General features: G+C 39.1%; 1 protein-coding gene across 1 annotated transcript; it reads left to right on the top strand.

The window, feature by feature from the left end:
• Window positions 1-4,275: 4,275 nt before the first annotated feature.
• Window positions 4,276-13,461, top strand: LOC105060263 (potassium transporter 10). The gene is made up of 9 exons (NM_001303589.1): window positions 4,276-4,314; window positions 4,406-4,913; window positions 5,041-5,094; window positions 9,151-9,411; window positions 9,492-9,544; window positions 10,670-10,793; window positions 10,907-11,161; window positions 12,228-12,634; window positions 12,829-13,461. The coding sequence occupies exons 1-9, from the start codon at window positions 4,276-4,278 to the stop codon at window positions 13,459-13,461; spliced, it is 2,334 nt and encodes a 777-aa protein (NP_001290518.1).
• The last annotated feature ends 97 nt before the right edge of the window (window positions 13,462-13,558 follow it).

The raw sequence follows: 13,558 nt of genomic DNA on the forward strand, positions 1-13,558 counted from the left end.
TCCCACATACGCAGGCTCGCTCCTCCCCCTCACTCTCTCTTTCTCAGAGCTCTCTGTCTGCATTTCACTGTTGCCCAGTCACCTCTCTGACTTGACCGTCGGAGGGTCCCCGACCGGAGCCGCCTCCGGTCAGTGCGGACTTCCTTTTGCAGGTGCACGCTTCCCGGCGATCGGGCGACGAGGCGATTGGCCGCAACAACCATGTTAGAGACACCTACGTCGGACAATGCTCACTCCGGCGCTCTCTTAATTAGCAATGGTTTAGATCAGGATATATTGTCTTGTGATGCAATTCTTTCTCGTTGCGAATGGAGAGGATGAATGCTGCGTGGAGAGTTTGTTTCTCTGTTATAAAAGATGCAATATATGTGATTTTTTGTTTTTTGTAAAAATCCTCTGATTAGAAGATTTAAGCATTAAGACTTATTCGAAGGATCCTCTGAAAATAATTAATTACACATTTTTAGATAACCAATTACACATCTGAAAGATATCGTGCATGTGATTCTCTCTTGCATATCTCGCTTCCATGATTATGAAAACTATTTTTAATTGTGGCCAAATTGTTGCCAGATAGATAGAGATCTGGGTATCTTTAAATTGACTATGTTATGAGCATTGATTTGATAGGACAGTGATTGCATGACAAATTTTAATTGATCAGTCTACTATATTTGAGGCATATCAATTCTCATTTTAACCGTTAGTTGTAGATAGTCTCATTTCCATTCCCATTTGAAGGGTGAACAGAAATGCTCCTATCCCTCAAAAATCTAATCCCCACTTTTCCCAAAATCTAATTTTGAAATTTAATAATTTTATTGGTAGAACACCCACTAAATCATCAAATCCTACTACCACTAGGTAAAGATCTATAGCTTTTTACAATTGTGAGCATGCCTAATTTATGAAATTGATGCCTAGATATTTATCTTGTTCTTGGTTATCATCTACATATTTATCTAGGATGATCACATTTATTTGGGAGGCATAGGGAGACACGTTTAGGGTGATCGGTTCCTTTCTTCTCGCTGCAATAGACCCTTTCCTTCCAAAGATGGATATGCCTGAAATGGGTCTCATGAGTCATGACTACGTACCCATTATCCATCATCAAACCCTTTCAATATTTTGTTCCTCTTTTTAGTGCGGCTTCCAACCTTCCCTAATGTTCCCATGGCCTAACGCCTAATGATTAGGGTTGAACACTTTTATGCCTGTTCCAAAAATTTGTGACCTAGATAGGTATATGCTTCCAGCTTTTCCTTTCTCTTCCCGGCCAAAAAAAACCTCTTGCGAGTTGGCAGACTTTCTGATGATAAGATGTGGAACAACATTCTATTTGTAGGAGCATCAGTTTTCCAGAAAAAGTAAGCATTTTTTTAGAAAAATGTCATGAATCTCCGCTTTTCCTACAAACTAGCCAATGATCTGATAGCTTTTGGAGCTACAGGTTGAGTTAGGCCAAATTATTGCTAGAGTTAGATTCCATCTCATTTTAATCTAAAGTGTGTTTAGTGAATCAAAATCTAAAAAGATTGGAATAGAAATAGAAATGGTCACCTCTTTTAATGTATTTGGATCGTCATTGAATATAAATAGTAGGTGAGAGTTCGAATTGAATTTTTTCGATATTAGAGCATTCCCATAATCTCATTTTCTTTAGAATTAGGATAAAAATGAAACTCTCTCCGGTCAAATCACTGAAATAAAAATTACTTATTTTTATTCTTATTTTAGAATCTAATTTTTTACAATCAAATATGCCGTTAAATTCAAATTTGAATTCAGTCTGATCCACTCAATTGAATTAAGCTAGGTTACATTGATGTTATTTTTTTTTCCTGCCCCTCTAAACATACGGTAAGAATATCGAATTCGTGAGGGGGTCTAGATCTCAATGCAAAGCTATATTTTCGTATTTGCATAGCAGACAAATTTTGCAGAAGAACATGATGAAAAAAACAGTAAAATCATGATTGCCCAGACTTTTTGGCGAGATAAAACAAGAACATCAAAACACCAAAATTCTTAAATTTCTCAATCTAACATAAATGGCCAACAAACTGTCGTTGCTCATTAATGGCCAGAAAATACGGTTTTAATATACTTAACTGCAAGCCGTTATAAATAAAGAAGATCCCCACAAAATTTTACATATTTATTTTGGCATGTAAAAGTAATATTGCCGGCTAAATGCTAAATAACAACAGTCAATAAGATTCTAATAATGCCATTGCATTAAACTGTTACAAATTGCCAAGGCTGGCTGCTATTTTTTCATCCAAACGACAGTGTTACACTTTAATTATAACGTCTCAACGTCAAGAAGGCTTAGATCCATTCCTTGTAGTAAAAGATGTCCACTTCCATGCCACTTCGATGTGACCCTTGCCGACTCAAACGTCTCCGCGCCTTTCACAACCCGGCCGATGTCGCAACAAAACACTGATAAGCCGTATGTGCCCCTGCTGCACCAAGAAGAGCTACCACATATCATGCTACTTCGTGGCAACCACTCGACAACAAAAAGGTTGGTATCAAGCGCGATAGGCGACACTCTCTCCCCTCCTTTTCATCGTCCGAAAAGCAAAAGCAAGGTTTCCATTACAGCGTTATACATCATCAAAATAGCTGCTATCTAGAGCCTCTTTATTAGTGTAGGGAAAGTTACAGCCTTTCTTTATTTACCGAGTGCAGCCTACTTGTAATCATGCTAGCTACCAAATCGTGTTTTTGATTTTATGGGAGTACAATATTATTATCTGAATCGATTTAGAGATATCACTATATGAAATCATAGTTTCAAGGGATTATCAAAAGAAATGAGCCGGCCAGAATCGGTTATTTCGATAAATTGATAGTTATTGGGATGGAAGGTGAACTAAATGTGCATATTATTTATCTCTATTATATATATGAAAAATTTTTTTGGATTGAATTATCAGGAGCAGTTTAAAAAAATACATTCACAATTTTTTTAAAAAATAAAAAAATATACCCATAGAAGAAAGGAATTCCGTTCAATTCTATTTCTTGCATTTAGATAGATAAAATAAATATAAATAATATTATTATGCTTATTTTCATTAATCTAAAATCAAACTGAGTTTATGGTTGAGATTGATCATCTAGTATCTATCGGTAAAATATAAAATCTTAATATTTTATTTATTTATCACATCATAATTTTTTTTTTTTATCCGCATACATATCTTTGACTCCGACTAAAGTAAAGAGAAATAAATGCATGCATTCAAAAATAGAATATTATGGAATGAAAGAAATTATATCCCATACAATATGGAACACTAATTGTATTCATTTATTTTTATTGCGGTCCATTGAGATAAGTATTTCACAAAAAATATTTATGAAAATAATATAATTTCTGTAAAATGCCTCGTGATATAATTTTTTTAGAGCACGATATGTATATAACCGAATGATTAGGTTTGAGGGGCCAAAAAAAAAAAAAAAAAGAAAGGGGCCAAGACCTCACTGCACCCGTCAGCCCTCCAAACAGTTTCTCACCTGCAACTCCTCCACAATAAATATATCCAAAGCTTCAGTCGGTGTAACTTCCGAACAGTCGTTAAACTCAAACTTAGTTACGCCACCACTCTTCTTTTCCACCTTTTCATCCCTCTCCCTTCCCCATTTTTTTTTTCCCTCCCTTTTACCATGGCCTACCGGGTTCCCACACCACCAGGCCACCTCGACAGCCACAACCCCAATGCCACCAAAATAAAGGCCACCAGCAATTCCACACCTCAAACCCCACTGCCTCCACTCTCTCTCATCTCAGCGGCAACTCTCGATACCGTTTCTTCCCTTCCCCCGTACAGATACTACTGACATCGCCCCAGGCAGCCATTAATACTCCCCAGCTCACACCCTTTTCTCAGCGAACAAAACTGCAGCACGACCGGCCAGCTCCGAACCAACCCCTCACCATATTCTATAATCGCCTTCTTGTTCTCTCTCTCCCTCTCTTCACTTCTTTCTTTTTCTTCTCCTTCTTCTCACCGCCCCTGGATGATCCTCCGATCCCCATTTGACCCTCACCTCCAAAATCTCACCTACCCCTACCAAACCCATAAAAATTAACGCAGTTCCGCCCAAACCCAATTCCTTCCCTCTCTTTTTCCCTTCTCCGGCTTCTCACTCCCCCGGCATTTATCTGGGAAATCTTTATTTCCCATCGAGGCATCATCAAGTTCTCTCGAAAAAATTCAATGCGTTTTCCGAGATCCTGAGACCTCTCCGCTTGCCATGGATCTCGAGGGCGGTCTCTACTCGGGTCCCTCCAAGGTAAGCTGGATTATTCCTCATCTCTTTCGTGTCTCACCTCATCATCTGGTTTTCATGCACTGATAAGGATTGGAGGGTTGGGTGATGGCAGAGGGATTCTTGGAGGACGGTGTTAACTTTGGCGTACCAGAGCCTGGGGGTGGTGTACGGGGACCTGAGCACGTCGCCGCTGTACGTGTACAAGAGCACCTTCGCGGAGGACATCCAGCACTCGGAGACGAACGAGGAGATCTACGGCGTGCTCTCCTTCGTCTTCTGGACCCTCACGCTCGTCCCGCTCCTCAAGTACGTCTTCATCGTCCTCCGCGCCGACGACAACGGCGAGGGCGGCACCTTCGCGCTCTACTCCCTCCTCTGCCGCCACGCCCGCGTCGGCTTCCTCCCCAACGGCCAGCTCGCCGACGAGGAGCTGTCCGCGTACAAGAAGGGGGACAGCATAGACGGCCGGCGCGGCCGCGGGGCGGTGGCCGGGGCGGCCGCGTCGAGGGTGAGGAGGATGCTGGAGAAGCACCAGGTGCTGCAGCGGTGCTTGCTGGTGCTGGCGCTCATAGGGACGTGCATGGTCATCGGGGACGGCGTCCTCACCCCTGCTATTTCTGGTGGTGCTCTTACTTTGGCCTGGACTTGTATAGTTCTATTTTGGTTATTTGGTTTTTGGTTTCACCTTCCTCTCTCTCGCTCTGCTTTTTTGAATCTTTTCTGATTAGGCTATCAGTGATCTGGCAGTTTTTTCGGCGGTCTCGGGGCTGGAGCTTTCGACCTCCAGAGAGCAGCATAAATGTAAGGGAATTCTGAAGTTTGAATATTTTCTTGGAATAGTTATTATAGCGTATGGAAGAAGTTACTGTAGACAGAGAAAATGCGGCCTGGCCAATCAACAGTTTGCTTTTGCAAGTGATTTGACTGGCATGATCATAATCAATTTGGTTCTTTTATGATATAGGCTGTTGCTAGAGCATAGCGATGATTTTTATTTTTTTTTTTAATGTTTTTATTTTTTAATCATGGTTCTATTGATGCAAATGATTGAGTTTGACTTGGTTCTTTTGTAAAAGCTTGAGACTGAGACTCAAAGATCAGTACAACTGGACTCTCATGCTCTGATTGTACTTTTTGGTTGTCTAATTTAACGATATGCATGTTCTTCATTTGGATGCAGAATACACCCAACTGTTGATCTATTTCTATCAAGTACATATAATTAAATATATGCAATATTGTTTACATTAATATCATTCTGGGACAACCACAATTGTGATGCATTAGGCCTTAGTTTGGTCCTTCTGATCGATGAATCCTCAGCTCATCCGGCATAGGAAAGGAGGTCACTTTAGATTCAAAAATTATAGTAGGGACTCCTTCATTCTGATGAATGACTGATGGGGCATTCTATTTATAATCTCTTTAGAGCTCTGGAAGAATACATATGGACAACAAGCTGAACAAGTATATGTTGCAATGCTCATACAAAACTAGGGGTTTCCATTACAATCATGACATATGCTACCCAAGCTGTATCATGTTCTGAGACTTTTCTAAACGACCAAGACAAGAATCTATGTTGTTAAACTGTTAACAGGAAAGGAATGTTTGTTAGAGGCAGTATAACTAGAGTGGTTTATGAATGATTTGATATGAGGTGGCTAAGGCATCAAGTCCAACAGATGAGATAGGATGATGCTTATGGGTGCTCAGCCATGGATGGGAAATTATGGGTGCTGAGAACCAAGCAGACTGACCATCATAAGTAACAAGTATAGCTTGCAGGTGAGTAGAGAGTTTTCAGGTCAGCTCATTTGAGCATTGACCGGTTTCACTGGCAGCAGAATTGGCTCGTCTTGAATTAAGTGACGAGATATAAATTTTCAAAATTGTGGTCTAGTTTGCTCGATTGGTTGTGTGAATGACAAAGCAAGAAGTAGCAATGCTTCATCACATAGAACTTGAAGATGGCAAGATCAGCAATATTAGGTTCGTCATGAGAATACTAGCTGGGAATACTAGCTGATGCACTCAACTGAGTGAGTAGGAAAGCTGGTGATGTCACTTGGAGTAATTGAAGTTTCGAGCGGCACAGCAAAGCTGCAAATTCACGGTGTCAGAACTTTTTAGGGTGCAGTGCAAGTGTGAATCTGTTCATCAATATAAGCAATCAATGGTGCAAATGATTGCTCAATTTCATGACTAGGCCTTTTGGATAGTGAAGTTGGTTTTAAGAAAATTAACATCATGAAGTCCAAAGGATGTACGCAAAATGTAACAACTCAATCAAAAGTGATGTGTAAGATGCAGTAATTGGCTACTCTCAAGATTTTCAAATCTTCAGCAAAGGTCTCTTATACGGCCACACAAGCAAATAGATAGCAATGCTCTAGTACCAAAGTCATCGCTGGGGTCTGAGGCACATGCAATTGAAGTAAGGCTCCCAAGTATGAAAACATGTACCATAGCATGTTCAGACCTGAAAATGAAGCAATATCTTAAGAGAAAAAAAATGCAACAACCTAGATTTCTGAAATCATTCTGCATTAAATAATGTGATGATTGGATGGTCTACAAAACAAAGATCATTATTAACAAAAGAACACATGAAAGTGTTAATTAAGAACACAAAAGGAACCTCAGATTAGAAGAATATTATTGCCTATATTTAGATCAATGTAAATCAGGGGGTGGAATTATGAGCTTAAGGGGAATTTTGAAAACAAGCTGCTATAGACATGGCATGGAAGGAAGCAGGAGCAGCTTACCGAAAATCAGAGAAGCATTGCATATAAATTATGTTAGATGGTGCGGAATATGCAGATGTGACACATAAGAAACACTGTATTTTGATGAAGGCCAAATATGGTAGTAACATAAAGCAGATTGAGATGACAATAAACCAAAGGCTAGCAGGGTGATTCGGAACCCTCTTAGGTCTGCAGAACCTTTTCCTGCTAAACATACATGCAGCATAAACAAGCCTTATGTCAGGCAACTTAAACTAAAAAAGGATAACAGAATTTCACTTCATACCAAGATCTTAGGTCCTGCACTGGATCCAAGAAGTAACAAGTCCATCTAAACCTAAAACTTGAATTTCAGTGCAAGAGATAATAGAGATAATGCTCTTTAGGCTGATATTTTTAAAAGCCGAATAAATTAAAATGAACCATTGCTATTTGAAGTGATGATGTCCTTTCCTGTTAGATATTATCTTTGAGGGACTATTTGTAGTTGAAAATGAGAGGGTAAGCCTTGGCGCAATGGTACAAATTTGAAATATGTGGTGATAAGGCTGCGTATATCCGACCCTCCAAAGACCTTGTAATAGTGGGAGCATAATAGTGGGAGCCTTGTGCACCAGGCCACCTTTTTTTAGTTGAAAGGGAGGTGAAAGCGAGGGTTTTATCTCAAGTCCTTTGGTACCATGGTGATGTTGAAGGATCGAAGAGGCTCACTAAAGAAGTATTTAGTTCCTTATATAAAATATGATTTATTTTAGCCATATACAAGTTGGCATTTTTTGGTGCACTGCTGGTGAAAAGTTTACGAGCAACTTGTTGAATTGATAAATGTCCAATCAAGGAAAACTCTTTAAAAGCTGGTTTACAATAAATTTTACCATATTGTGATAAGTCCTGCTTTCTATGTCTGAGAGGGTAAAGTCAACACAATGATGGAGATGATGATGTAGGATGGTGATCTCATGCTTTGATACCATAAAACTTGAGGAACAAGTTCTGGGGTGAATACTGCATTTCAGTAAGTTATCATTGCTGATATATAATTAGGAAGGGTATATGATTGTGATCCCATGATTTAGTATTACAAAATTTGAGGAACAAGTTCTCCTCGAGTTTTGGGGTGAATACATTTCAGTAGGGCATCAATCCTACAATAATGAAGGACTTGCGCACAATGGGCACAGGAGAACATGTTAAACAGTGCATGATGGAACCATGATGTAGACTTGAAAAGAAGAGATCCCATTTCTGGTGTAAATCCTTATACAAAAGAATAACAACACATACATAACATCAGTGTTTGGGAATTCATAGAGGATGGATACATAAAGTTTATGGGTTTGAGATACTTCATTCATCTACTGGAAAATTGTGTTGTGATTTTGGCCCCTTTATTTCTTGAACTCACAAGCTTGGTTTTTGTTCTTCCATTTATTTCCTTTTTTGTTTCCTTTCTGCCATACTACCTCCCTCTGGAATAATGTGCACCGCCGTTGACTTTGTCTCCATAATTCCGTGGTTTGCTTAGAAGCTGTTTGATATATCTGTTAGCAAAAGCTGCGATAATGCGATGCCAATTCCCTCAAAGCGAAAGAACACAAATTTAGAATAATCATGAAAGTTGGATTGCATATCAAATTTAGGATTACTTTTCTAAGTCCTGTCTTTGATAGAGTGAAGAGATAAGTAAGCTAGAACGGACAACAGAAGGTAGGGTTTTGGTAATGTAAGATTATTTCTAGACTCAAGAGATAGCATGACAGGTAAATTTATTTTCTCATTTTTTCCCCTTATGGCAGCTGTATTATGAATCGTGTAAAAATATTCAGAGATATTATTTTTGTTTAGCATACATCTTTTAGTTATATGTGATGTGATTTGTGAATGGAACTACGGACTTAAGACGAACAATATGTTGCTTAGGAAATGATTGTCATTCGGTTGCTAACTAATAGCAGGCTGAGTTCTAAGCATGCTGCTTAATGGTTAGTTGCTTATCAATCAGTTATTTGTGCTTCAAGTTCTCTCTGTTGATTTTCTATGCAAAGCCATATAGAAATAAGGTTGTGAATTGATATTTACCTTTTCAACATCCATCAACCTGCAGATGTGGAAGTTCCTGTTGCATGTCTTATACTGGTTTGCTTGTTTGCTCTGCAACATTATGGTACCCATCGGGTGGGATTCCTTTTTGCGCCAATCGTCATTACTTGGCTTCTATGTATCAGTGTGATTGGTGTCTATAACATTTTCCATTGGAACCCACATGTTTATCAAGCACTCTCTCCATACTACATGTACAAGTTCTTGAAAAAAACTCAAAGAGGAGGTTGGATGTCCTTGGGTGGAATCTTATTATGCATAACAGGTATGCGAACGTGACTTATTTGCTGTGGTTGTCTGCCCATTATGCATGTATCATTTGCTAATTCTTTTTCATTCTTGCAGGTTCTGAAGCTATGTTTGCTGATCTGGGACATTTCTCACAGTTATCGATAAAGGTAGGAAAGAAAGATTCAAGGAATCTTAACTCACTGTGGCGAGCTGGATATTCATGCTTTATTTGATGCATCTGTTTAGTAATTTTAATAAGTTCTCCTGGGGCTACAAGTTCTCTTGAAATTTTACGTTTGCAACTCTTGCAGTTCCATGTAAATAGTTACATTTTTATATGACAATAATCGGTTTGTTTGAATCTTTAGGCTATCTGATGAGAAGCGGCAAATGAAGAACTCTTACTAGGGCAAATTATATGACAGGTCACTTATGTATCCAATCGCAGTGGTCTACTATCTTCAAATATTATATTTTCTTTCTCGAACTTCTCCTTGAAACCATGCCAGTCTTTTACCTAATCCAAGAGCACTACATATACATATTTGCGAATTTCAGAAAGAAATTCAGCTAATTCTGAAAATCAAGGAGTAGAAGGGTATTTTTATATTTATAATCATCAGTTTTCCACACCAGATTTCTCATACAGCTTACAAAAACAGATCCTGAATATAGCATAACCTTAAGCAACAACCTTTATCTTAACCTTCTAGGCTCCAAGTCCAGTTTCCTTCATCTGGTTGCAAATAGGATTCTGTTAAAATAAATACATCCCATAAAATATCAAGATTTCCATATCTATATGTTTGTTTTAGAACTAATGGGACATGAAGCAAGAAGTCTAAAACATTGGATCTGCATGAAACACATTTGTAATTAAAACAAAATTCCTTATTGAAACTGAAAAAAATAGCTTTTAGATTGCTAATCATCACTATCACACAACAACATGAGATACAGTTCATTAAATCGGAGCCTGAATTTACCATAGCCATGGGCAAGAGTCCTTTTGCTAACCTTTTGGAGTTGATAAGGTTAGTTTCTTTTATTTGATTGGAGAATTGGATTCCATATATTTTTCTTGTAACTGTCTACTGTATTGATGATTTTCACTTATGGTTATGCATCTAGATTTGGAGGAGCACGAATGTCTGTTTAGGCTATTTGATATTGGCTCTTTCTTTTAACGGGACTGGTTATATTTCATTCATAGACACCTTGTTTGTAAGTAATGCTTTCAGCAGCCAAAGATGCTGAACTAGATCTTTCTAATGAACCATTCTCATCTGCAGATTGCTTTTACTTCTGTGGTTTATCCATCATTGATCCTAGCATATATGGGACAAGCTGCTTATCTATCTAGACATCATATTATTGAAAGTGACTATCGAATTGGATTCTATGTGTCCGTACCAGGTAGTCGGTAGTTACTTTTTGTCCTTACAATGCAATGGAATCAAAAAACATCTTTTTGTACTTATAGCATGTTGAGTTCAAGCTTATTGACATCTAGAGATTTATCTTGTTAGAGCGGATAAGATGGCCTGTTTTGGCAATAGCTATACTTGCAGCTGTTGTGGGAAGCCAAGCCATTATCACTGGCACATTTTCGATCATCAAACAGTGCTCTGCTTTGGCCTGCTTTCCTAGAGTGAAGATAATTCACACATCTTCTAAAGTACATGGACAAATATACATCCCAGAGATTAACTGGATCTTAATGATATTGTGCTTGGCTGTTACTGTTGGTTTCAGAGACACAAAGCGCATGGGCAATGCATCAGGTATGAGATTGTAGATATAATCAGCTATCCCCTTTGAGTTCTATGCGTAACCCTTCTGTCTTAACATATCACATACCCAGCCCCAAGCACATACACAGATGCATGCAATCATTGCTGTTTAAATAAGTACGTGCCTTCTGATAGGAACTAATTTTAGGATATTGGTTACTCCCTGTTCAATTCTAGTTGTCCTTCATAATTAAATCTTTACACATATGCGTCGAATGTTTAGTTGAAACTACTGTAACTGACTGAGCTACCTCTTTAGGAAAATCAACTTATAAGTTATACCAAGGCTTCCTTCATTGTTATCCTAAATCCTTCTCTGCATCGAATTTGAAACTATTATTTGGTATTATATGTCATGTATTGGATCGATTGATTTGATTTGGATGATTTGTTGAAGATCAATTTTAGGAATTTTTAGCTTGAACTTTTAATGCCCATAATCAGGTCAGTTTGGTAAACTTGATGACGATCATGCTTTGTCAACAAAGATTTTGGTTTTAAACGAAAATATATAGAAATATTAGCTCGTTTCTTCCTTTCATTTGTAATATTATGTAGATCTTTGATTGTCAACAATTTGAATTTGTAGAAAGACAATGGCCAAATCCAAGTGTTTTGGGCCCTTTTATCATGAAGACCATATATGATTTCTGTGATTTATGAACATAAGACCTGCTTAACATGCCATTGATGATAATGAGTACCATGATGCTCTCAAGTCTAGCCCATGATGTGAAGATGCTGAAAGGGATAAGTGGTCCAGCTGCAAATGTGTATATTAGATATTTATATTCCATCATGGATGTCAACTAGTATCAGCAGATTCTTCATTAAATTTCTTGCAATTGAATAGTGCCATCCAAGAGGATGCTTGCTTGGACTTTTATCATTTTCATATCGTCTTTGCATAGAAAAACAAATAAAAATAATATGCAGTGCAGTCCAAGTGAAAACCCCTGTTGTTTCACTATTCCTATTTCTCTGCGAATTGTATTATCTCTTATGACTGCAAGATCTAATGTTTTTTTTTTTTTCCTTTGGTTCTTCCTTGGAACAGGATTGGCTGTAATAACCGTCATGCTGGTCACCACCTGCTTGATGTCCCTGGTGATGGTCTTGTGTTGGCATAAGAGCATCTTTGTGGCTGCATGTTTCTTACTCTTCTTTGGCACAATCGAAGCTCTCTATTTCTCGGCTTCTCTTATCAAGTTCTTAGAAGGAGCTTGGGTACCCATTGCCCTCTCCTTCATTTTCATGATTATCATGTATGTCTGGCACTATGGCACCCTGAAGAAATACGAGTTTGATGTCCAAAATAAGGTCTCCATCAACTGGCTCCTCAGCCTTGGTCCTACCCTTGGTATTGTTCGCGTGAAAGGGATTGGTCTCATACATACTGAGCTAGTATCAGGAATACCGGCCATCTTCTCCCATTTCGTCACCAACCTACCTGCATTCCACCAGGTCTGCTATTTTAGTTTCCTTTTCTACTGGTAAAATATATATTGAGTACGTTGTATACTAAAAATGACTTGTCTTCTGCATCCCAACCAAAAAAAAACAAAAAACAAAATGTTTGATATATTTCTTGATCATTGTTTTTCTATGGGATTTGCTACTCTCTCTCACAATTTCGATGACATGCCACAATGCATCAGGTCCTCGTCTTCCTCTGCATCAAGTCGGTCCAAGTGCCATACGTCCGTCCAGAGGAGCGGTTCCTTGTGGGTCGAATCGGCCCTAAAGAGTACAGGCTCTATAGGTGCATCGTCCGCTATGGATACCATGATGTCCACAAGGACGACCTGGAGTTTGAGAAGGACCTAGTTTGCAGCATAGCAGAGTTCATAAGGTCAGGAGTTTCTGAACCCAATGGCATGGTGGAAGAGTCTGAAAGGGATGAGGAGAGAATGGCTGTTGTTGGAGCTGGAGTCCGTTTTGGTGAGGTGGATGTGGAGGCGGCGGATGCAGCTGGCCCTTCAGATTCTAGAGAGATACAATCGCCAGTGATTGCAACGAGGAAAAAGGTGAGGTTTGTGCTGCCCGAGAGCCCGCAGATGGATGCCGGGGTGAGGGAGGAGCTTCAGGAGTTGATGGAGGCAAGAGAAGCAGGGATGGCCTTCATCCTGGGGCATTCCTACGTCAGGGCCAAGAGTGGCTCAGGTTGGATCAAAAGGCTGGTGATCGACGTAGGGTATGATTTTTTGAGGAGGAATAGCAGGGGTCCGGCTTATGCGGTTAGCATCCCTCATGCATCCACTCTCGAGGTGGGGATGATTTACCATGTCTGAGTTTTTTGATGATGCATTTGTACATTTGCATCTCATGTAAATTATTATACAAGTTCAGCCTCTTGTCATCTTGCTGTGTTTTTAAGTAGCATTCATG

Source organism: Elaeis guineensis, chromosome 1, assembly GCF_000442705.2.
Source record: "Elaeis guineensis isolate ETL-2024a chromosome 1, EG11, whole genome shotgun sequence".
Classification (NCBI taxonomy): domain Eukaryota; kingdom Viridiplantae; phylum Streptophyta; class Magnoliopsida; order Arecales; family Arecaceae; genus Elaeis; species Elaeis guineensis.

Coding starts and splice junctions, on each gene's coding strand:
- LOC105060263 (NM_001303589.1), top strand. CDS start 4,276: ATGGATCTCGAGGGCGGTCTCTACTCGGGTCCCTCCAAG. Junction 4,315..4,405: donor TCTACTCGGGTCCCTCCAAG/GTAAGCTGGATT, acceptor GGGTGATGGCAG/AGGGATTCTTGGAGGACGGT. Junction 5,095..9,150: donor CTCCAGAGAGCAGCATAAAT/GTAAGGGAATTC, acceptor ATCAACCTGCAG/ATGTGGAAGTTCCTGTTGCA.